The sequence below is a fragment of the Crinia signifera genome, chromosome 19 (genome assembly GCF_055691185.1).
Source record: "Crinia signifera chromosome 19, ASM5569118v1, whole genome shotgun sequence".
Taxonomy (NCBI): Eukaryota; Metazoa; Chordata; class Amphibia; order Anura; family Myobatrachidae; genus Crinia; species Crinia signifera.
The window spans coordinates 83,332,825-83,357,286 of NC_139226.1; the positions used below are offsets into that span (position 1 = coordinate 83,332,825).

General features: G+C 47.6%; 1 protein-coding gene and 1 pseudogene across 1 annotated transcript in view; both read left to right on the forward strand.

Moving 5' to 3' along the window:
- The window catches only part of TIRAP (TIR domain containing adaptor protein), a 30,756-nt gene that overhangs the window by 3,841 nt on the left and 2,453 nt on the right, over positions 1–24,462 (forward strand). Inside the window, exons 2-3 of the mRNA XM_083162817.1 lie at positions 2,569–2,637; positions 19,751–20,340. Of these exons, the coding sequence (XP_083018943.1) occupies positions 2,569–2,637; positions 19,751–20,340 (659 nt within the window). The remainder of the gene's footprint in view (positions 1–2,568; positions 2,638–19,750; positions 20,341–24,462) is intronic.
- On the forward strand, positions 17,166–17,302 carry LOC146044485 (U2 spliceosomal RNA; annotated as a pseudogene).

A 24,462-nucleotide genomic window follows, 5' to 3' on the forward strand; every position in this document is an offset into this window, starting at 1 on the left:
CACTGATATACAGAGACAGCTCCGGGCACACTGATATACAGAGACAGCACCGGGCACACTGATATACAGAGACAGCACCGGGCACACTGATCTACACAGACAGCTCCGGGCACACTGATATACAGAGACAGCTCCGGGCATACTGATATACTGTATAGAGATAGCACTGGGTGGAAACACACAGAGACAGCATCAGGCACACTGACGCACACACAGTGACAGCATCGGGCACACTGATATACAGAGACAGCACTGGGCACACTGACACACACACAGTGACAGTATCGGGCACATTAACATTCAGAGACAGCATCAGGCACACTGACGCACACACAGTAACAGCACCGGGCACACTGATATACAGAGACAGCACTGGGCACACTGAGACATACACAGAAACAGCACGGGGCACACTGACACACACACAGTGACAGCATCGGGCTCACTGATATACAGACACAGGACTAGCCACACAGATAGTTATATAGACAGAGCCAGTCCAGTCCTCCTGGGCTGCTGACAATGCATTCTGTCTATGGGGCACATAAGTAGCCTGCAGCATATTACTGGTGGGATGGGGAAACTTTCCAAAGTCTTATTATTCACGCCTTGGAGAGTACTAAAGTGTGCATGTGTCCCTAGTGACCAATCAGCTTCTGTCACTTATCTAGCACAGTCTTTGACATGACAGTTAAATGCTGATTGGTTGGTTTGGTCAACTTCTCCACTCTATCACTCCCCAAGGCTTGAGACCTCTCCCCTGCAAGCAAAGAAGGGTGTGAATGGGAAGGCTACTGTGTCTAGGTGGGTTGGGATCGTTTGGTCTACAGCAATTTGGTCAACAGTCATTAGGTCGACATGGGACAAGGTCGACATTGGTGTAGGTCAACACAAGCATTAGGTCGACAGTGTCTATGTCAACATGGGGGTTTTCACTGTTTTTTTTTTGCCGAATGTCGACACAGTCGACATGGACACTGTTTCCAGTTCACTGCATCCCCTCGCTCGCAATGCTTCGGCCACGGTGCCTCGCTGCTCTCTGCACACTATTTTGTTCTCCCGCCACGCCCTAGTGGATGGTAGGGTATGAAATACCGCCTGTCGGCACATGTCGGCTCAAAAAAACAGGCCATGTCGGCCTATTGCTTGTGTCGACCTAATGACCTGTCAACCTAAACCCATGTCGACCTTGACCCATGTCGACCTATCCCAATGTCGACCTAATGACTGTTGACCAACTTGCTGTAGACCCAGTGACCGTATCCCATCTAGGTAACCGGTCAATAGGTCGACAGCAAAAGGCCGACATTGACAAACGGTTAATGGGAGTTGTTTTTAAGGAGTTTTGTTGTGTTGATGTTGACACCTGTCAACATGTACCCTCAATTAGTGTCTCTCTTTGATCACACTGCTTTCTGCACTTTACCATTCTTAATCGGAGTCCATGTGAATGTTGAAGTATGAAAAAGTGTGTATGTGTGTGTGTGTGTGTGTTGAGTTTTTGCGCGTCAAACTTTTGTCAATGTTGACTGATACACTGTATACATATTGCTGAATTTAGCCCAATGAGGGGGATGCGGTCATTTGGTCTACAGCATGATGGTAGACAGTCATTAGGTCAACACCATTAGGTCGACATGGGAAAAGGTCGACATGGTTCTAGGTCGAAAGGTCATTAGTTCGATAGGTCGTTAGTTCGACAGGTCATTAGTTCGACAGTGTCTAGGTCGACAGTGAAAAGATCGACATGGGGTTTTTCTCTGTTTTTTGAGCCGACAGGCGGTATTTCATGCCCTACCATCCACTACGGCATGGTGGGAGAATAAAATAGTGTGCAAAGCATAGCGAGGCACCGTGCCCGACGCATAGTGAGCGATGCGAGGGGATGCGGTGCACTTCAAACTGTGTCCATGTCAACTGTGTTGACATTCAGGTAAAAAAAACAGTAAAAAAACCCATGTCGACCTAGACATTGTCGAACTAACGACCTGTCAAACTAATGACCTTTCGACCTAGACCCATGTTGACCTAATGACTGTCGACCATCATGCTGTAGACCAAATGATCCCAACCCCATTGAGGATGATGCATCTACATAAACACAAACCAGAAACACACTTGCAGTGGTCAGTGAGCAGCGTAGATACTGTCACGACTTTTGTGCTGGCTTCATTCTTAAGGCCCCCTTACACTTGTTCAACTTATTGTTCAACAAATTGGACCTGATTCACTCGAGATGTATCCTATGCGCAGGAGGATCAATCTCTTACAATCTCTTGGTTATACCGAATGGCATCAGGCACATCAGATTTTGTCAGTTAAATTTACTCAATCCACCTGAATTGGGTAAAATCTCCCAAAATCGCAAGTGTAAGGGGCCCTTTATTAACTCATAGTTCATTCTCGACCAGCTGACTGATGTGTGCTGCCTCCACCTATGAGGTCATTCGGGAAAAGTTACAATACAGTTGCAATTTGCGGTTGTGAACTCTGTGAGAGTTCACCAGACATCTGTGATAAGGATCTGCAGAACACTCTGTGTTCATTTCTCTCTGTTTCACTTTACAGGACACATTACACAGGAGGCACCGTAACATATGAGACACCGCCAAGGAGCCACCAGAAGAGGGATGTCTGGTAAGTGGCATCATTATACACACACACAACTGTGGAAAACGTCAGTAAAAGCGGGGGTTGCAGAGACATTCTGTAAAGCCTTCCTCTGCCGGGCCATCTACACAGATTTATTAACCCTTTGAGTGCCAACACCTCTGTGAGAGATGTGCAAAATATTTGCTAAAAATACCAGCGTCGCTCACTTTTTTTTTTTAAATAAACTTTTTTATTGAGACATTCCGTGCACAGTACAGAATAGATTCATTATCGCTCACATTTGTTATATAAATGTAAATAAAAAATGTTGTGTAAAAAAGATTATATTTCCTATATAAGGTAAATGTTACAGGACATTATGATGAATAAAAATGTTTTCTTGGCAATTTTCAAACCTATTCAGTTGGCACTCAATGCGCTAACCTGTACATAGTGCCGGATTCTGGGTCGGGTGCATGCAAATGCCAAAATTGCATATACAGTACACAGGTGCAACTCTAAAAGACCTTTGATAGTGTAGGTCAGGATAGTGACAGGAGGTCCCATCCGTCTGATCTCTGGCATGCTGCCACTGGCCGGAGAAAAGAGGTCACGGTAGAGAAGGTGGGGTTTATTTACTAAGAACCAAAAGTTCCGAAATGCATTAGTTAGACAGTGACAAAAGTTGACATGTCAACATTTTGATTGTGTTGAGCAAGATAGTGCATGTCGAGCTTTTGTCCATGTCAACCAATAATGGTTGAATTAGTGACTGATGACTTATCAAGAGGAACCAGTCTAACTTACGTCTAACTTTTGGTGATGACTAAACATTTTCTGTGAGCTGTACCGCACCCAGATAATATTACATAACAGACAGCACAGGTGCCAGAAAACAGGTTGTTGCCATTTGGGAAGTGGCTGGTAGGTGGTGTTATTGCATAACTGGTGGTCAGGGTGTTTGTAAGATTAAGTAAAAGCCCTGGTGGAAGTTGCTGTAGACTAGGATTAGTGCCGCTCGGGCATAACACAGTTTAATTAGAGCAGTGTGCTGCGGACTGTGACATACCCAGATCACATTTCCTGTTCTGTACTGAGCCTCATTGTCTACTTGTGCTGGAACAGGAGACATCTGGTATCTTCCACAGTAACTCATAATGCAATATAGTATTATTTTATTTATTAACAGTTTCTTATATAGCGCATACATATTCCGCAGCGTTTTTCCAGAGTATAGTTGAACATTGACATCAGTCCCTGCCCCAGTGGAGTTTACAATATATGTTTCCACTCACACACAGACATTCTGTTATTTATTCAATGTTATGCCAAGTTTTGTTTCCCTGTATTGTTCCTTTGTACGGCGCTGCGAAACACTTGTGGCGCCTTATAAATACAATTATAATAATAATAATAATTCTAGGGTTAATTTTTGTTGGGAGCTAATTAACCTACCAGTATATTTTTGGATTGTTGGAGGAAACCGGAGTAAACCCATGCAAGCATGGGGAGAATATAAAAACTCTGCACAGTTAGAGCCATGGTGGGAATTGAACCCATGACCTCAGCGCTGTGAGGCAGTAATGCTATATAAAAGCGGGACCTGGTCAGAGGTCACGCTGCACAGGCCGTTCAGACGCTCTGATAGCCGCAAAGCCCACCCGTATTGCTGTCCCGGCCTGGCTTCCAGCCACCTGCGTGGCTAAGCGCTGCACACCTGTCTGGCTCCTGGCCGCACCCGGCCAGGCAATGTAAATGTGGGGCAGCCGGGGCACTTTTTTTTAATAGGGAAGCCATTCCAGGATTGAGCATTTTTCAATCCCGAATTCCGGAATTAAAAAATTGCCCTGGGATTGGTTTCCCTACATGCATCTACATGGTTTAGTAACAAGGCAGAGTCCTACTCCAGTCAGACAAAAACTAAGGTGTTGGATTTTAGGAAGGCTGACTGCAAAAATGGGGAGATGTTTAAGCGGTTCATTAGCGCATTGGAGGAACTTGAAAGGAGTGCAGGAGAGGTGGAAAATATTTAAAAGTTCAATACTAAAGGCAACGGACCTTTGTATAAAAAGGGTTAAGAAAAGCACCAGGAAAAGGAACCAGTGTGGTTTACAAAAGAGGTATCAACTGTAAAAGCAAAAAGATGGCCTTTAGGACATACAAGCAGACTCAAAATAAGAATGACAAAGAGGTGTATCTTGCCAGACGCAAGGAGGCTAAGAAAGTGATCAGGCGTGCAAAGGCACAAGCTGAGGAGAAAATGGCAGTAGATAAAGGAAGATTTTTTTTTTTAAAGTTTATAAGTGAAAGGAGAAAATCAAATGGAGGAATAATAAGACTTCGGACAGACACTGAATAAGGTAGATAGAAGTACATTTACTAAGGAGAAAGTCCTAACAGAACTCTCAAGACTGAAAGTGGATAAATCAATGGGGCCTGACAGAATACATCCAAGGATACTAAAAGAACTAAAAGATGTGCTGGTAGCGCCATTAACACATTTATTCAACCAGTCACTAGATACAGGTGGAGTACCAGAGGACTGGAAAAGAGCAAATGTAGTTCCACTGCAAAAAAAGCGGAAGCAAAGAAGAAGCAAGTAACTACAGGCCAGTGAGCTTTACATCAGTAGTAGGGAAATGAAAGGAAACACTATTAAAAGAAAGAAAAGTGGAACATCTTAAATTAAACAATTTACAGGATCCAAAACAGCATGGTTTTACTGCAGGGAGATCATGCCAAACAAATCTTATGGACTTTTTTGACTCCCTGACCAAAATAATAGATGAAGGGGGGCCGTAGATGTGGCATATCTAGACTTCAGTAAGGTATTTGACATTGTCCCACATCGCAGAATTCTAAATAAACTTGAAAGTGTAGGATTGGATTATAAAACAATTAAATGGATAAGAACCTGGTTGCAGGATAGGAAACAGACAGTTGTAGTAAATGGAGTGCATTCTATGGAGGGACATGTTACCAGTGGAGTACCCCAGGGATCTGTACTTGGACCAGTGCTCTTTAATATCTTTGTTAGTGACATTGCAAATGGTATTGAAGGGAAAGTATGCCTTTTTGCAGATGATACAAAGAAATGCAACAGAGTAGACACACCAGGAGGGGTAAATCAAATGACTGATGATCTAGGTAAACTTGAGAATTGGTCAAGAGCACGGCAACTACAGTTTAATGCTAAAAAATTATGCACTTGGAACTCAAAAACCCAAAGGCTCAATGTAGTATTAAGGGTACTATAATGGAAACTACTGAGGAGGAAAGGGATCTAGGAGTCACTATTTCAAGTGACTTAAAGGCAGAAAAGCAATGTAGCAAAGCAATGAGGAAGGCTAGGCAGATGCTTGGTTGCATAGGAAGAGAAATCAGTAGCAGAAAAAAAGAAGTAATAATGCCACTTTATAGGTCATTGGTACGGCCTCATATGGAATACTGTGTCCAGTTCTGGAGACCAGAATATCAGAAGGATATAAATACATTAGACGATTAGAGAGTGTACAAAGAAGGGCAACTAAAATGGTGCATGGCCTACATCACAAAACGTACCAGGAAAGACTAAAAGATCTTAACATGTATAGTTAATAGCAGAGAATGGAAAGGGGGGACATGATAGAAATCTTCAAATATATCAATGGTTTTAACATAGTACAGGAGGGAAATTTTCTTCAAAGGAAAATAAGTAATAGAACAGGAGGACATGCACTGAAACTGGAGGGAGGTAGGTTCAGGGGAAATGTTAGTAAAAATTACTTCACAGAAAGGGTAGTGGATAAGTGGAATAGCCTCCCATCAGAGGTAGTAGAGGCTAAGACAGTAGAACAATTTAAACATGCTTGGGACAGGCATATGAATATGCGGATCCGATACGATTTCCCGGCGGTCGGGATCCCGGCGGTCGGAATCCCGACACTGGAATCCCGACCGCCGAAATCCCGACAAGGGGGGGACATGGATCGCCCCCCCTTGCGGGCTCGCTGCGCTCGCCACGCAGCGGGCCCGGTGCCTCACTACGCTCGGCACGCTATTTTATTCTCCCTCTATGGGTGTCGTGGACACCCACGGAGGGAGAAAGTTTCGGGATTTCGGCGGTCGGGATTCCAGTGTCGGGATTCCGACCGCCGGCAAATCAACTGCATCCCGAATATGCTTACAAAGAAATAAGGATCAAAAAGGGTTGAGATTACCTGAAGGATAAAAAAGGGGCAGACTAGATGGGCCAAATGGTTCTTATCTGCTGTCAAATTCTATGTTTTATCTACAAAACATATCCAAAATACAACCTATCTTACACAAAACACTACTAAATCTCTTATCCATGCACTCATTATATCCTGCATTGTGTCACGATCCGGGTATTGAAGCAAGCTCTCTTACCAGCTAAGTGTCTGTGCAGGCTCAGCTTGCGTTTCAAGTCCCGATGCAGCCGGCATCCTGAGTTCTGTGCGCTTTCATCTCAGTCATCCTCCAGTCCTCTCAGCGCTGCTGAGTCTGCGGCTGCGCAGCGCTTCCCTCACACACAGTGACAGTGTCCAGTGCTCAGCAATCTTCCTTTCTGCCGCCATTACTCCCGGCCACAAGCATGGCAACTACAAACAGTCTTTCCCGCCTTAGTCTGACATGGGGGCTGCCATATTTTCACAGTCACATGTCTTCCTTGTCCAATCCTGCGTGGAGTGATCTCCCTGTAATACCTGCCCGGCAATCATGGCTAACCTGTGGGTATAAGTATGCTGGGAGCGCTCACTCCATTGCTGGTGCTTCAGTTGTCATTTCTACATGCAAGTGTTGCCTGCTGGTGTTTGTCTCTCCTTGCTGCAGTGTGATTCTCCAGGTGTTCCTGAGCCTGTCCAGGTTTACCATCTCCTGTGACCATCCAGGTTTACCATCTCCTGTGATCATCCAGGTTTACCATCTCCTGTGATTCAGTGTCCGCTGCCAGACTCACCTGCCGGTTCCAGCCTAGCTCCAGGATTCCGATCCTCATCCGATGTTCCGCCATCGATCCAGTTCCGATGTTCCATCATCGATCCTAACTCCGATGTTCCATCATCAACAGTAGTTCCGATATTCCAGATTCCGTTTCTTCATATTCCATCCTGCTTCCATATCTCATCAAGTCATTCTGATTCCGATGTCCAACATCGATACATCATTACAGTAACGTATTGCAATTCCTGTTCAAGAGACTTATTGTTCAGATACTTCCACCTTGCACACCTTACTGCCTGTTACATTACAACCTTCCTGCATTATAATAAAACCGGTTGTATTTTACCACTGACTCTTTTCTGCCTCTGGGTGCACTGCCGCTCAAGGTATATGCGCAGGGGTCTTCTGCAGCCTCCCCGATTCCAGTATCGGTCCAAGCCCCCACCAGAGGTCTTAGTCTCTGCGACACAAACCCCTGGTGTGACAGTAAGCACTAGCCAGATGGATCCAGCCTCAGGCCAAGCGTCACCACCCAGCCCTGTGCAACAACTGGCTGCCCACTTGGACCAGCAAGAAGCGGCGCAGGGTCAAGTGATCCATTGCCTTCAAGACCTATCCTCAGTCTAGGCTGGATAAAATTCAGACGACTGTCAGTGCTCCTCAAGTCACAGTTCATCCTCCTGTATTTGCTGCCGCACCTCGTCTTCACCTATCCGTTCCTACCAAGTTTAATGGGAACCCAAAAACCTGCAGAGGGTTTTCAAACCAGTGTGAGATCCATTTCGAGGTACAGCCCAGCAAGTTTCCCACGGAGAGAGTTAAAGTCGCCTACATCATCTCACTCCTGTCTGGAGCAGCTTTGGACTGGGCTTCACCGTTATGGGAAAGATCTGACGCCATTCTGTCATCTAACTTTGTCACAGCATTCCAGCGCATCTTTGATGAGCCTGGGCGAGTAACTCTGCCTCCACTGAAATACTGCGTCTCAGACAAGGTTCCCGCTCCGTTGGGCAGTATCTGGTTCAATTCCAGATACTTGCTTCTGAACTCTCCTGGTGTGATGGGGCTCTGTATGCAGCATTCTGGCATGGTCTGTCCGACCGATTTAAAGATGAACTCGCTATCAGAGACTTACCGTCTAAACTAGAGGATTTAGTTTCACTATGTATTAAAGTGGACCTGCGTTTTCGTGAAAGGGCTATTGAACGCATTAAATCTTCTCCAGACAATACACAAGCTTCTCCAGCTCCTACACCTGCTACTCCGGTGCTACAGCCCAAGGAAGAGCCTATGGAGGTAAATCTCTTTCTTCTATCTCCAGTAGAATGTCACCGTCGCCGATTGGCACAGCTATGCCTATACTGTGCGGCTCCATCACATCAAATCTCTGCATGCCCCAAGCATCAGGAAAACTCCTCCTCCTAGCCCTTCAAGGAGAGGTTAGGCTAGGAGTAATTAAGTCCTCTCCAACCGCGACTGAATGTATCCTTACAAGTTGGCCAGCATTTCAATACAGTCACGTGCTTCTTGATTCCGGTGCCGCTGGGAACTTTGTAACTGCTGAACTGGTCCAGAAGTGGGGGTTACCTACCCAAGGCTATCTTTCTTACTGCAGTGGATGGCAGTAGGATTCCTGATGCCTCCCGCTGAACATTGCGTCTCAGTTAAAGTGGGAGAACTTTTGTATTTTCTTGTGTTACCCATAGCCACCCATTCACTGGTCCTGGGCCTGCCCTGGCTTCGTCTCCACAATCCTCGAATCGATTGGAAGACTTCTCAAATTTTTGCCTGGGATCCTTCCTGCTCCAGTACCTGCCTTCAAAAGGTACTTCCAGCTCGCAATTCTTCCACAGATTCTGATGACCTTCAACTTCTTCCATATAGAGACTATTCTGATGTGTTCAGCAAATCTGGTGCTGATATCCTGCCTCCTCATAGACCGTGGGACTGTCCTATTGATCTTGTTCCCGGTAAAGAGCCACCGAAAGGTATGACCTATCCATTATCTCTTCCAGAGACCCAGGCCATGGCTGACTACATAAAAGAAAATCTCGCCAAGGGATTTATTCGTCCTTCAACTTCCCCTGCTGGTGCAGGGTTCTTTTTCATGAAAAAGAAGGATGGAGGTTTGCGTCCCTGCATAGATTATCGTGGTCTCAACGAAATTACTGTGAAAAACAGGTATCCTCTACCCCTCATCGCCGAGTTGTTTGATCGCGTCAGTGGAGCGACTCTCTTCACCAAACTCGACCTGAGAGGCGTGTACAATCTTATCCGTATACGAGAGGGAGTGGAAGACGGCATTTAACACCAGAGATGGCCACTATGAGTTCCTCGTAATGCCCTTTGGGCTCAGTAATGCCCCAGCCGTATTTCAGAACTATGTCAACGAGATCTTTCGGGACATTCTCTACCGACATGTGGTCGTGTATCTCGATGACATTTTAATCAAACAATCTCGAGGATCATCGTTATTGGGTAAAAGAGGTCCTGTCTCAGCTGCAAGCTAATCATCTTTATTTTAAACTGGAGAAATGTGTCTTTGAGGTGAAGTCCATACCCTTCCTGGGATACATAGTCTCCTGTTCCAGTCTTCAAATGGATCCAGGTAAATTGCAGGCTATCCAAGATTGGCCAATTCCTTCTTCATTGAAAGGTATTCAACGCTTCTTGGGATTCTCCAATTATTACAGAAAGTTAATCTGTAATTTCTCTTCTATTGTGGCACCCATCACTGCCCTAACACGTAAAGGGGCCAACCCAGCAAAGTGGCCGGCAGAAGCCATCCAAGCCTTCCATCTGTTGAAACGGAGGTTTACTTCTGCTCCTGTGTTAAGACAACCTGACACCACATTGCCCTTTATCCTTGAGGTCGACACCTCCTCCGTGGGTGTTTGGGCAGTGCTCTCCCAGAAAGCACCTGATGGACGTCTTCACCCTTGTGGGTTCTTCTCACGTAAGTTCTTACCTGCGGAGTGTAATTATGCCATTGGTGATCAAGACTCCTTGCCAATAAGTTGGCATTAGAAGAATGGAGATATCTTCTAGAGCAGGGCTGGGCAACACCGGCCCTCCAGATGTTAATGAACTACACATCCCAGGATGCTTTGCATTAGTTTTGCTATGTGGCCATGCTGAAACTGATGCAAGGCATGCTGGGATGTGTAGTTCATCAACATCTGGAGTGCCGGTGTTGCCCAGCCCTGTTCTAGAGGGTGCTGCTCATGAGGTCACAATAATCACAGATCACAAGAATCTTCTGTATCTCAAGTCTGCTCAATGTCTTAATCCCCGTCCAAGCCAGATGGGCGCTCTTCTTTTCCAGATTTAGTTTGAAGCTGTCATTCTGTCCTGGGACACAGAATCGAAAAACTGATGCCCTTTCCCATTCATGGGAGCAAGATGGTGAGTGGAAGTCCACGAATCAACACTTCATTATTGATCCAGCGGCTTTCTCCGTGACAGGAGTAACAAATCTCACGCCTCCTACAAGGAAAAGTTTTGTAAAACCGGCCTTAAGAAAGAAGTTGCTTAATTGGGCGCATTCTTCCAAGTTTGCTGGTCATGCAGGCATTCAGAAAACTTACGAGTTTATCACCAGGTCCTACTGGTGGCCGTCCCTTAAACAAGATGTACAGGACTTTGTCTCTTCTTGTGCTAAGTGTGCCCAGCACAAGATCAGTCGTCAGTCTCCTCCTGGGCAATTGATGCCACTGTCAGTGCCACATCATCCTTGGACGCACCTTTCAATGGACTTTGTAACTGATCTTCCAGAATCTGACAAATTCAATACCATCTGGGTGATTGTTGACCGTTTCACCAAGATGGCTCATTTCGTCCCTCTCACGGCCTTCCTTCAGCTTCCAAACTGTCACAATTATTTGTAAAGGAGATATTCAAGCTTCATGGACTGCCACTTGAAATTATTTCAGATAGAGGAGTCCAGTTCGTGGCCAAATTCTGGCGAAGCCTGTGCTCTCTTCTCCAAGTTAAGCTCAAGTTCTCGGAAACTAGGGGGTTTTTGGTCGGTCGCACAAGACTTAATTTAGATGGAACCCTGAAATAGTACTTAGATTGTTAACTATATAGACAGGAGTGTGCTACCTCTGGACACTAAAATTGAGAGCATAAGGAGAAAAAAAGGAAAAGAGTGTCCTATTGCGGGTGCACCACAAGAAATAAGTAAAATATAACCTTTATTAGTATTCTCTAAAAGGGCTACGATAATGATTAAAAAACATGCATAACATAGGGGGTTATTCTAGTACATTCTTTCTGACAAAATCCTTCTTAGATGGACAAAACCATGTGCACTGCAGGTGGGGCAGATGTAACTTGTGCAGAGAGAATTAGATTGGGGGGGGGGGGTTTCTTCAAAGTGAGATCTATATTGAAGTGTAAAATCATGCAGTCAGTATTTTCCCTGCACAGAAACAAAATAACTCACCCAAATCTAATTCTCTCTGCACATGTTACATCTGCCCCCCTGCAGTGCACATGGTTTTGTCCATCTAAGAAGGATTTTGTCAGAAAGAATGAACTAGAATAAACCCCATACAGAGGTGGGATAACACAATTTAAAACAAAGGTGGCAGGCAGGTGTAGCTGAAAACTGTTTATTTATGGTGTGTGATGATTGTACAGTGTGTGGCTGCCCACGTCCGTGCGGTGGATCTACAATCTCCACCTGCTATCAGGGCTATTGGGTGCCAGGAGGAACTGGGTCAGCAGACCTCTAGTTGCTCCACATATTGTCAGGAATTGCACACATGAATGTACCGCATCTGACACTTAAATCTGAGGTGCTGTGTGTAATAAATCACAGACACCTACCAGCTGTACCAAATAAGTTTCTAATGGGGTGTCTACTCTGTCAAAATATCAGAGAGACCTCAACCCCAAGAAACCTAGTAATGTGGCAAAAATAGGAACAGCTGTTAGTGTGGACTCAGGGGTGGAGTGTATCCCTGTCTGTAGACCAAGGGAAACACAGCCACCAGGGATTGCTCCCAAATATGGGGTGTCAGAGAAAGTGAGAACTCCCAAGGTGGGGTGTTCACACTGCGGCATAGGTGTGGATTGTAGCCCTTACAAGGGCTTCCAAGACAACACACTGTGGTACATCAATCAAAATACATTGTAAAGAAAATAACAAAACAGAACAACTGCCTGCGCACCGCTAGCCGGCACGCGCTTCGCAGTTTAGCTTCTTCATGACACCCCATATTTGGGAGCAATCCCTGGTGGCTGTGTTTCCCTTGGTCTACAGACAGGGATACACTCCACCCCTGATGTTCCGTCATCGATCCTAACTCTGATGTTCCATCATCAACAGTAGTTCCGATATTCCGGATTCCGTTTCTTCATATTCCATCCTGCTTCCATATCTCATCAAGTCATCCTGATTCCGATGTTCCAACATCGATCCACCATTCCATCATTACAGTAACATATTCCTGTTCAAGAGACTTATTGTTCAGAGACTTGCACCTTGCAAACCCTACTGCCTGTTACATTACAACCTTCCTGCATTATAATAAAACCAGTTGTATATTACCACTGACTCTTTTCTGCCTCTGGGTGCACTGTCACGCAAGGTATATGTGCAGGGGTCTTCTGCAGCCTCCCCGATTCCAGTATCGGTCCAGGCCCCCACCAGAGGTCTTAGTCTCTGCCTGGTGTGACACATTGACTATTGCAATAGTCTCCTAACTGGTCTTCCCAAGAACAGACTCTCACCACTGCAATCCATTTTAAATGCTGCTGATACTGTAGGCTGATCTTCCTAGCAAGACGCTCATTGTCTGCCGATCCGCTCTGCCAGTCCCTCCATTGGTTGCCTGTATTTTACCGTATTCAATATAAAATACGTCTATTTGCATATACAGCTGCACCAGCATACATCTCTTTAGTTATTATAAAATATCTCCGCTCTGCACAAGATGTGCATTTCTCTTCTGCATGGATCACTAGCTCCCATTCGCTATTACAATACTTTTGTCGGGCTGCTCGCACCCCATGGAATGGGGCTTCCACGCACAATAAGACTCTCCACTAGCCTCCAAACTTTCAAGCGTTCCCTAAAAACTCACCTCTTCAGGCAAGCCTATCATATTTAAATACCACATGCATAACCCTCTGAGGCACTTATCTCTTATATATTTAGCCAGATCTGTCACTCAACCCCTGTGGAGAACGTTCCTGTGTAGAACAGTTTCACTTTCATGTGTCTGACGTTCCACCCCCTTGACATAACCTCCCCCCGCCCAGCCAGGGCTACAGTACACGCCCACCATCCACCATTACTCCACAGCCACCATCCACCATTACTCCTGCACATCCCTGCCAGGACCCCCGCGACCCCCCTCCCGCGATTCGCGGGACCCCCCGTGACCCCAACCTCCCGCGATTTGCGGGACCCCCCCGCTACCCCCCCTCCCGCGATTCGCGGGATCCCCCGTGACCCCCCCTCCCGCGAATCGCGGGACCCCCGCGACCCCCCCCTCCCGCGAATCGCGGGACCCCCGCGACCCCCCCTCCCACGATTCGCGGGACCCCCGCGACCCCCCCTCCCGCGATTTGCGGAACCCCCGTGACCCCCCCTCCCACCATTCGCAGGACCCCGCACCCCCCCTCCCGCGATTCGTTGGACCCCCGCTTTCCACCCTCCCGCAAGTCGCGGGACCCCCGCGACCCCCCCTCCCGTGATTCGCGGGACCCCCGCGAACCCCCCCTCCCGTGATTCGCGGGACCCCCGCGAACCCACCCTCCCGCGATTCGCGGGACCCCTGCGACCCCCCTCCCGCGATTCGCGGGACCCCCGCGACCACCCCGGTATCCGGACTATTGTTAGACAGCACTTACATCGACAGCCATTACATCGACACCATTAGTTCGACACCTCAATAGGTCGACATGGTTTTAGGTCGACATAACATTAGGTCGACATGTCATTATGTCGACAGCTCATTAGGTCGACAGCTCATTAGGTCGACATGTTTTTAGGTCGACACTGCCATTAGGTCGACAGTGTCTATGTCGACAGTCAAAAGGTCGACATGGGTTTTTTCACTGTTTATTGAGCCGACATGTGCCGACAGGCGGTATTTCATGCCCTACTATCCACTAGGGTGTGGTGGGAGAATAAAATAGTGTGCCGAGCGCAGCGAGGCACCGTGCCCGAAGCATAGCGAGCGGCTGCGGTACACTTCAGACTGTGTCCATGTCGACTGTGTCGACATTTCGGCCAAAAAACATTGAAAAAACCCATGTCGACCTTTTGACTGTTGACATAGACTCTGTCGACCTAATGGCAGTGTCGACCTAAAAACATGTCGACCTAATAAGCTGTCGACCTAATGAGCTGTCGACCTAATGAGCTGACGACATAATGACATGTCGACCTAATGAGCTGACGACATAATGACATGTCGACCTAATGATATGTCGACCTAAAACCATGTCGACCTATTGAGCTGTCGAACTAATGGTGTCGATGTAATGGCTGTCTAATATCCGTCCCAGACCCGACCACCCCCTCCCGCGATTCGCTGGACCTCCGCGACCACCCCCTCCCGCGAAACGCGGGACCCCCGCGACCCTCCCGCAAATCGCGGGACCCCAGCGACCCCTCCCGCGAGCCCCCTCCCGCGATTCGCAGGACCCCTGCATCCTCCCCTCCCACGATTCGCGGGACCCCTGCGACCCCCCCTCCCAGCATTAAAAGGGCCCCCCGCGACCCCCCCTCCCGCGATTCACGGCACCTCCCCCCTACTGTGATTTGCGACCCCCCTCCCGCAATTCGCGCCGCCCACTCCCGTGATTCACGGAACCCCCCGTAGCGCCCCCCTCCCGCGATTTGCGGGCCCCCTCGGCACTTCTCGCGATTTGCGACCGCCCCCTAATTCACACATTCGGGGACCCCACCTCCCGCGATTCATGCCCCTCTCACGCAATTCACGGCACCCCCCACACCCCCCTTCCTGCGATTCGCAACCCCTCACGACCCCCCCTCCCGCGATTCACAAAACCCCCCGTAGCGCCCCCCTCCCGCGATTTGCGGGCCCCCTCGGCACCTCTCGCGATTTGCGACCGCCCCGTAATTCACACATTCGGGGACCCCCCCTCCCGCGATTCATGCCCCCCTCACGCAATTCACGGCACCCCCCATACCCCCCTTCCTGCGATTCGGAACCCCCCACGACCCCCCCCTCCCGCGATTCATGCCCCCTCCCGCGATTCACGGACCCCCGCACCACCCCCCTGCGCCCACCCTCCCTTGATTCACGCCCCCCTCATGCAATTCACGGCAACCCCCCACACCCCCCCTCCTGCGATTCGCAGCCCCCCCACGACCCCCGCCTCCTGTGATTCATGACCCCTCCCGTGATTCACGGACCCCCGCACCACCCCCTCTTGACTCACGGCACCCCACGCGCCCCTCCCGCAATTCACGGACCTCCGCAACCCCCCCTCCCGCAATTCACTAACCCCGACAACCCCCCTCCCGCAATTTGCGGACCCCCCTTCCCACGATTCAAGCCCCCCCGCGCCCCCGCCCACGATTTGCGGACCCCCGCCCCCTCCCGCTAACCGCGGATCCCCACACACCACCCCCCCTCCCGCAATTTGCAGACCCCCTTCCGGCAATTCCACCCCCCAGCGGACCACCGCGGCCCCCGCTCCCGCATTTCACGTACCCCTGTGACAATGGGGGATCCTGTACCACCACAAGCAGGTACCGCCCCTAGGTGGGAAATCCGGCCCTGGCTGCCGCACTGCAGGTTTCCCCACTGCCCTCTGCACCAGCCCCACAACTTTTATCAATGTCTTGCCCACATACCACTATTATACAGCCTCCTGCTCTCATGCACGCTCACTCCCTCCCAGTGGGAGGAGACACTCACCCACTGCCGGGAGCTGCATACTGTCCCCCACCCTCCTCCAGTTCTAGGGATGCCCATCGACCATCAATGATTTTCAAATAATCGATGGTTTATGGCCGATGTTGAATACTTTTGCCATCAATGTGGGAGGACACTGCCCTGCCTCCTGTTCTCCTGCCCCGTAACTTCCGCCAGTGGAGACCCGCTCACCCTGTGTTGCCCACATTCCCCTATCATGCTTTACCGCCCAGCCTCCTGCTCTCATGCACCCTAACTCCCACCCAGTCGGAGGAGACACTGACTCCTGTATTTCTGTGCTGCCACGCTGGACCCTCACCCACTGGCAGAAGCTGCACAGTGTCCACCACCCTCTTTAGTCCCCCGTATGCCCACACACCCCTATCACTACCCAGCTTCCTGCTCTCCTGAACCGTAACTTCCACCACTGGGTAATCGCTGACGCTGTGTTGCCCACATACCCCTATCATGCCTCATATCCCAGCCTCCTGCTCTCATGCACCCTAACTCCCACCCAGTAGGAGGAGACACTGACTCAGGGCCACTGTCCGGTACTCCTGTGCTGCCACGCTGGACCCTCACCCACTGCCAGAAGCTGCAATACAGGGCATCTTTCATACAATTCTAACCATATTTCTCACAATACAAATGTTCACAAATTAAGGGGCGTAGCCCCTTACGCCGGTGTGAAGAGCGCCCGTAGGGCGCGATGAATCACCTAGTGTATTATATGTATTAGCCTTTTGGCTAAGATCAAGTGTAGTATCTGTTCTTATCAGTGGGTATGGACTGGCCTCTGGCAGAGAATAGAGAAAGGCTGGACTGAGTAGCTGCTCTGATGGGCGGAGGGTGTGGGACCCCTCTTTTTTGCCTGGGAGTGGTGAAAAGTCTGGCTGAGTACCTTCACCTCTGCCAGTGGTAGGAGGTGTTGTTTCCGTAAACCCACTGGTGAGAGGGGGGGAGAAACACTGGGCCTAGTAGTTTGGCTCTCTTGACGGGGTTCGTAGCCCCCGAAGGATGAGACAGCGAAAGGCTCAGTCTAGTATCCATTCCCAGGGAGCGGAGAAAAGCTGAGACCGAGTAGATTGGTCCAGGTTGGGCAAGCCACCAGCCTGGGCACAGCGAAAAGCTCAGCCTAGTATCTTAACCCTGGGAGCGGAGAAACACTGGGACTGAGTAGATTGCTCTTCCGAGGGGGTTGCAGCCCCTAAGGGAGTCAGTTGAAAAGCCCAGTGGAGTACCCATTCCCATGCCAGGGGCTGGAAAATGCCCTACGATGGGAACAGAGAAACCTTGGTCAGTTGCTTGGAGTCCACGACTGCACTGTGCCCCCGGGGAAACTCGGGGGTGCCGAACATGCACGGGTGATCCCAAAATCACTATGCACTAGTATGGCACTTGCACTGCGCACTTCCCTTCAGGTAGCGCTTCACGTCCTTACCCCGTCCTTTTGGATGGGGTAGGACAATTTTTCACACCCCCACCCTGGCCCTCTGGCTAGGGTATCTTTATTATTTATTTCTCTTCCCCTCTCACGTTCGTCACTTTTTCACGTTCCTTGTTTTTTGTAGTTTTGTCACGTTTTTTTGGGTAGTGTGGTCGACCCTTTCGGGCCTTCCATTTCCCCAATGTGCCAAAGCTCTCGCCTTTTGGGGAGAGCTTCGTGCCCCCCGAGGACGACCCCGAGCCGCAAGGCCGAGGGAAGTCTACTGAGGGTCTCTCCAAACCTTCGGGTGCGGAGGACCCACCATCCTAACCCTTCCGGGGGTTGAGGAATGAGGGTCTCTCTAAGCTTCGGCGAAGAGGACCCACCGTTCCCTATTTTCCCCTCTTCGGCCTTATGGTTGAGAGGGGTTAGGGGAAAAACAGGGCCCTGTCTCCTTCGGGAGACGGACCCACTTCGATCGCACGGCCCCCTTTGCACGTGTTTAGGCACAGCACTGGTGGTAGGGAGCACACCTCGGGCTCCTGAGTTTTTTCAAACTCACTTATGTATTATATAGCTTCCCTTCTGGACTTACAACTTGGTTAGACTGCTCTGCTATTACTGGTGCCTGTCCTTGTGTTTCCCTCCTATGTCCCTATAGAATGTAAGCTTCCAGCAGGGCCCTCCAACCTCCAAGTCTGCTGTTGTTACCGTTTGTTCTATCACTGTCCACAATTGTAAAGCTCAATGAAATCTGCTGCGCTATATAAGACAAATACTTAAGCAAGCTTATTTAGCATTTAATACAGTTGCTGTTTAAAAATTCTATTGGTCAATGCCGACAGTAATATTGCATTAGATTAGTTCTATTTGGTTAACTGGAGTGCGCAGCATCTTCAGCAACTTCACCACACGTGAAGCTCCAGTGCCAATAGCTGTGTCACTATGGCTGTGCACGCACAATCGTCCGACCCAGCAGCACGATCTAGCCAATCTGACACATGCCTGTGTGACCAGACCCCAAGGGGGAGGTTGTGTCTTAGGACTGGCGTTACATTATCAAGCTTTGGGCACCAACTACGTACAGGTGGACCCTGTTGCCTCCTGATCATACTGCATCACCGTAATCTAGTGTTCATTCTAGCACCCCACCCCAACTCATGTAGTTCCTCTTTGCTGCCTGGTGAGTCTTTTTTTTTCTTTTGCTGAGGTGCGTCTAGCATGGTCTGGTATATACCTCAGCATTGCAATACAGACCAGTGTGTGCTAGAAGCACCTAAACAAAGCATGACACCCCAGGCAGTAAGGATGAACTACAGAGGTTTTGAAAGGTGCGGGATTCTGGAATGAACACAATGTAATCTGATTTTATCTGGGTAACATAGAAACATAGAATTTGACAGCAGATAAGAACCACTTGGCCCATCTAGTATGCCTCCTTTTTAAACATGTTACCTCAAACCATATTTGATGCTTAATGTTTTTTGTAAGGATGTCAATATGCCTATCCCAAGCATGTTTACATTGTTCTACTGTATTTGCCTCTACCACCTCTGATGGGAGGCTATTTCACCACTGGATTTTCCTGTTCCTACTTGCACCCCACTCTCCCATACAAAACGTACAATCTGAGCACATTTATGAATGCACACCATAAAGGGTGATTTATTACTTATTAGCCCTATGTTTCCTTCGGAACCCAGTGTAGGAGCCAGGCAGCCATTGAGAAAAAAATAATTTTGTATGACCAGGGTTGTTTTGCTGCAAAACGTCATTGAACCTTTTTACGAGCAGCAAGACTGTTTCAACAAAGTGGAAAGCTAACAATACCGACAAATTCCATTGCAGAGAATGTCTAATGAACATGATTGTTCTTTTGTTGCAGGTTCTTGGGGATGGGCACCAGGGAGAGCAAACACAACTCCTCCGTCACAGACCCCATAGGATCAGGGTCCAAAAACAACACCCCTGCTACTGGAAGCCGCACCCACATGATCCGGCTGCAATCAGCAAGCTCAAGACCCGCCAGGCCCATCCTCGTGTGGCCGGAGAACAGCGCCCGCTGGCAGAGGCCATACGACGTGTACATCTGTCACAGCGGGGAAGAAGCAGATACTTCTTATGCTATACAGATGCTATCGTACCTGGAGGAGCAACTGGAGAAGCTGCGATGCTTTCTGCCTCTTCGGGACATGGAATGTGGCAGCCCCATGTGTACAGAGATGTGCCGGGGGGCAAAGAGCAGCCACTGCTGGGTGATGCTGCTGACTCCGCACTTCCTATCGGACACTTGGTGCAATTATCAGATGCACCAGTTCCTCACCCAGGATCCCTGCGCAGAAGGGCGCATCATCCCCGTGATGATGGGCCTGCCGTTTTCACAGTACCCAGCGGAGATGAGACACATGTATGCCTTTAGTGGCTCGCTCGGCGACCAGAGAGTGTTCACTCAAATTAAGAGAGCCATACTGACATGTAAGTAAATACCTCAGGCACGTATGTTAATGCATTACACAATGCGACACTGTGTAAATAATGGGACACACCGCACAATACACTGGGAAGAATTGCCGCACAATGACTTCCGTTTGAAATAGGCCCCTAGATTCATTTTGAAAGTATAGAGGGAGATAATTAAGTAAATATATACTGTATCAAGCAACGAGATTCTATGAGATAGATTTAATAATGCATTGAAAAGAGACAAGTGTAAGTGTTGCCATTATCAACCAATCAGTTTATAGCTTTTGTTTCCCTGTTGCATTCTAGAAACAGTTACAAATCTAATTGGTTGCTACTAGTCAGCACTTGTCATTTTTAGAAACTTTAGTAAAACAGTAGGTGAGAATAAGTGGGATGTAAGTGGGATACAGTAGGTGAGAATGAGTGGGATGCAAGTGGGAAAGGTGAGGGTGAGTGGGATGTAAGTGGGAAAGGTGAGAATAAGTGTGATAGGTGAGAATGAGAGAGGTGAGAATGTGTGGGATGTAAGTGGGAAAGGTGAGAATGAGGTAGGTGAGAGAGTAAAATGTAAGTGGGGAAGGTGCGAATGAGGGAGGTGAGAGAGTAAAATGTAAGTGGGAAAGGTGAGAATGAGTGGGATGTAAGTGGAAAGGTGAGTGAATGTGATGTAAGAGGGACACAGTAGGTGAGAATGAGAGAGGTGAGAATGAGTGGGATGTAAGTGGGATAGGTGATAATGAGTGTGATGTAAGAGGAATACAGTAGGTGAGAATGAGAGAGGTGAGAATAAGTGGGATGTAAGTGGGATAGGTGAGAATGAGAGAGGTGAGAATGTGTAGGATGTAAGTGGGAAAGGTGAGAATGAGAGAGGTGAGAACGAGTGGGGGGATGTCAGTGGGAAAGGTGAGGGAAATAAGAATGAGTGGGATGTAAGTGTGTAGCGTGGATGGGCAGCATGACAAAGAGCGAAGTGAGTGGGATATAAGTGAGAATGAGTAGAATGTGAGTGGGAAAGGTGAGAATGAGTGGGATGTCAGTTGGAAAGGTGAGACTGAGGGAGCTGAAAATGTGTAGGATGTAAGTGGGAAAGGTGAGAATGAGAGAGGTGAGAACGGGTGGGGGGATGTCAGTGGGAAAGGTGAGGGAGATAAGAATGAGTGGGATGTAAGTGTGTGGCGTGGATGGGCAGCATGACAAAGAGCGAAGTGAGTGGGATATAAGTGAGAATGAGTAGAATGTGAGTGGGAAAGGTGAGAATGAGTGGGATGTAAGTGAGGAAGGTGAGAATGAGTGGGATAGGTGAGAATGTGTGGGATGTAAGTGGGAAAGGTGAGAATGAGTAGAATGTATGTGGGAAAGGTGAGAATGAGTGGGATGTAAGTGGGAAAGGTGAGGGAGGTAAGAATGAGTGGGATGTAAGTGTGTGGCGTGGATGGGCAGCATGACAAAGAGCGAAGTGAGTGGGATATAAGTGAGAATGAGTAGAATGTAAGTGGGAAAGATGAGAATGAGTAGGATGTAAGTGGGATAGGTGAGAATGAGAGAGGTGAGTATGTGGGAAAGGTGAGAATGAGTGGGATGTAAGTGGGAAAGGTGAGAGTGAGTGGGATGTAAGTTGGAAAGATGAGAGTGAGTGGGATGTAAGTGGGAAAGGTGAGAATGAGTGGGATGTAATTGGGAAAGGTGAGAGTTAGTGGGATGTAAGTGGCAAAAATGAGGGAGATAACAATGAGTGGGATGTAAGTGTGTGGTGTGGATGGGCAGCATGACAAAGAGCGAATTGAGTGGGAGATAAGTGAGAAATCCAAAAATATACTGGTAGGCTAATTGGCTCCCAACAAAAAAATTAACCCTAGAATGTCTGTGTGTGTGCTTGTATATGTGGTAGGGAATATAGACTGTAAGCTCCACTGGGGCAGGGACTGATGTGAGTGTTCAACTATACTCTGTAAAGCGCTGCGGAATATGTGTGCACTATATAATAAATTGTTCATAACTAAATAAATAAAGGTGAGAATAAGTTGAATGTTAGTGGGAAAGGTGAGAATGAGTGGGATGTAAGTGGGAAAGGTGAGAATGAGGGAGGTGAGTGTGAAAGGTGAGAATGAGTGGAATGTAAGTGGGAAAGGTGAGAATGAGGGAGATAAGAATGAGTGGGATGTAAGTGTGTGGCGTGGATGGGAAGCATGACAAAGAGCGAAGTGAGTTGCATATAAGTGGGTTTGCGGGTGAGAGTGCACAGCACGATACAGTGGATAATGGGCCAGATGCACTAAGCTTCAAAAGTGATAAAATGGAGAGTGATAAACAGCCAGCCAATCAGCTCCTACCTGCAATGTCACATTCTGGGGGAAATTTACTAAGAATACAAATCCAAAAAATAGTATTTGTATTCTTAATATGAATGAATACGACTGGTGTAGTCGTATTTTCATTCGTATTCCGGAGGATAATTTACTAATCATGTAGTCGTATTTGATTGGTTCGTATTATCCAATGGCGTATTGATTCGTATTTTTTCTTATACGAATTCGTATTTTAAATACAAATTCGTATTTTTAAACACAAATTCGTATTTGTAAATACAAATTTGTATGTTAAAATACAAATTCGTATTTTAAAATACAAATTCGTATTTTAAAATACAAATTCGTATTGGTTTTAGCCTGCATGGATCAGTCAGATCTGTGCAGGCTGCAGTGTAAAAAAAATGTTAAAATAAATAAATCATTTAAAAAGTGTGTATGTGTGCTTAGTGGGCTTTTAAGTCACACATTTGTGATTTTGATCAACTGGGAGTTATTTTCTTTTTTTTCCCTCCACTCTAAGATGTGAAATACACTTCCAAATCAAGGTGTATTTTTTTGTCGTATTTTTTTACAATTCGTATGTGTTTTCGATTCGTATTCGTATTTTTTACAAATACGACTTGTTAGTAAATTATGAAAATACAAATAATCAATGTTAACATTAGCCATTTTCTATCGATGGTGTAGAGATTCGTAAACATTCGTATTCCAATTTTAAAATACGAATACGACCTCACTTTGGCATGATTACGACTATACTCAGTGTACGAATATACGGATTTTACAATTAGTAAATGGTGAAAATACGAATACGACATAAATATACGACTTTATGAGTACTTATACAATTTTTTTTCACGAGTTTCTGTTAGTAAATTTCCCCCGCTGTGTTTGAAAAATGTCAGGCAGGAGCTGATTGGTTGGTTGTTTATCACTCTCCATTTTATCACTTTTGAAGCTTAGTGCATCTGGCCCAATGTGAGAGTGAGTGGAAAGAGAGAACAGAATGAACAGATAGGAGTGGACGTGGGGAGTGTGATGCCATTTTACAGAAACCCCAGGAAGTGACAGGGGTGTGGTATGGCGCTCCGACAGGGGGGATCCCGACGGTCGGAATAACGATTGCCCGTGCTCCGACAGGGGGGCGAGTGAAAAGTAGCCCCTTGCGGGCTCGCTGCGTTCACTACAAGGGAGAATATCCCCTGTGAGTTGGAATCCCCCCTGTCGGAGCACCGGCAGTCAGGATTCCGACGTCGGGATACTGACTGTCTGGATCCCCCCTGTCGGAGCGTCATCCGGCACCCAGTGACAGAAAGGGTTTACACATTTGAACGACTATATAGTCCATATTGGTAAAACACTATAACACATAGTCCATACTGCTCCGTGTGTATACAGCTTGCGATGCCGATGTGCTCCCCCACGGGGTTGGTATCGCAAACAAAAATAGACTGTGTGGGCAACTCAACATTGACTAGAACATGTACAATGTAATGTAAATAAGCTATTTCTAGTATAGTGAACATTGACCAGAGCACCTTCAGTTCTGTTATTAAAGTTGCCCGCAAGCACTGGGAGTTTGTATATGCTCTCCGTGCTTGCGTGGGTTTCCTCCTGGTACTCCGGTTTCCTCCCACATTCCAAAAATACACTGGTAGGTTACTCGCTCCCAACAAAATTAGCCCTAAAATGTCTGTGTGTGTGTACATGTGGTAGGGAATATAGATTGTAAGCTCCACAGGCAAGGACCGATGTGAATGTTCAAATATTCTCTATAAAGCACTGCAGAATATGTGTGCGCTATATAAGTAACTGGTAATAAATA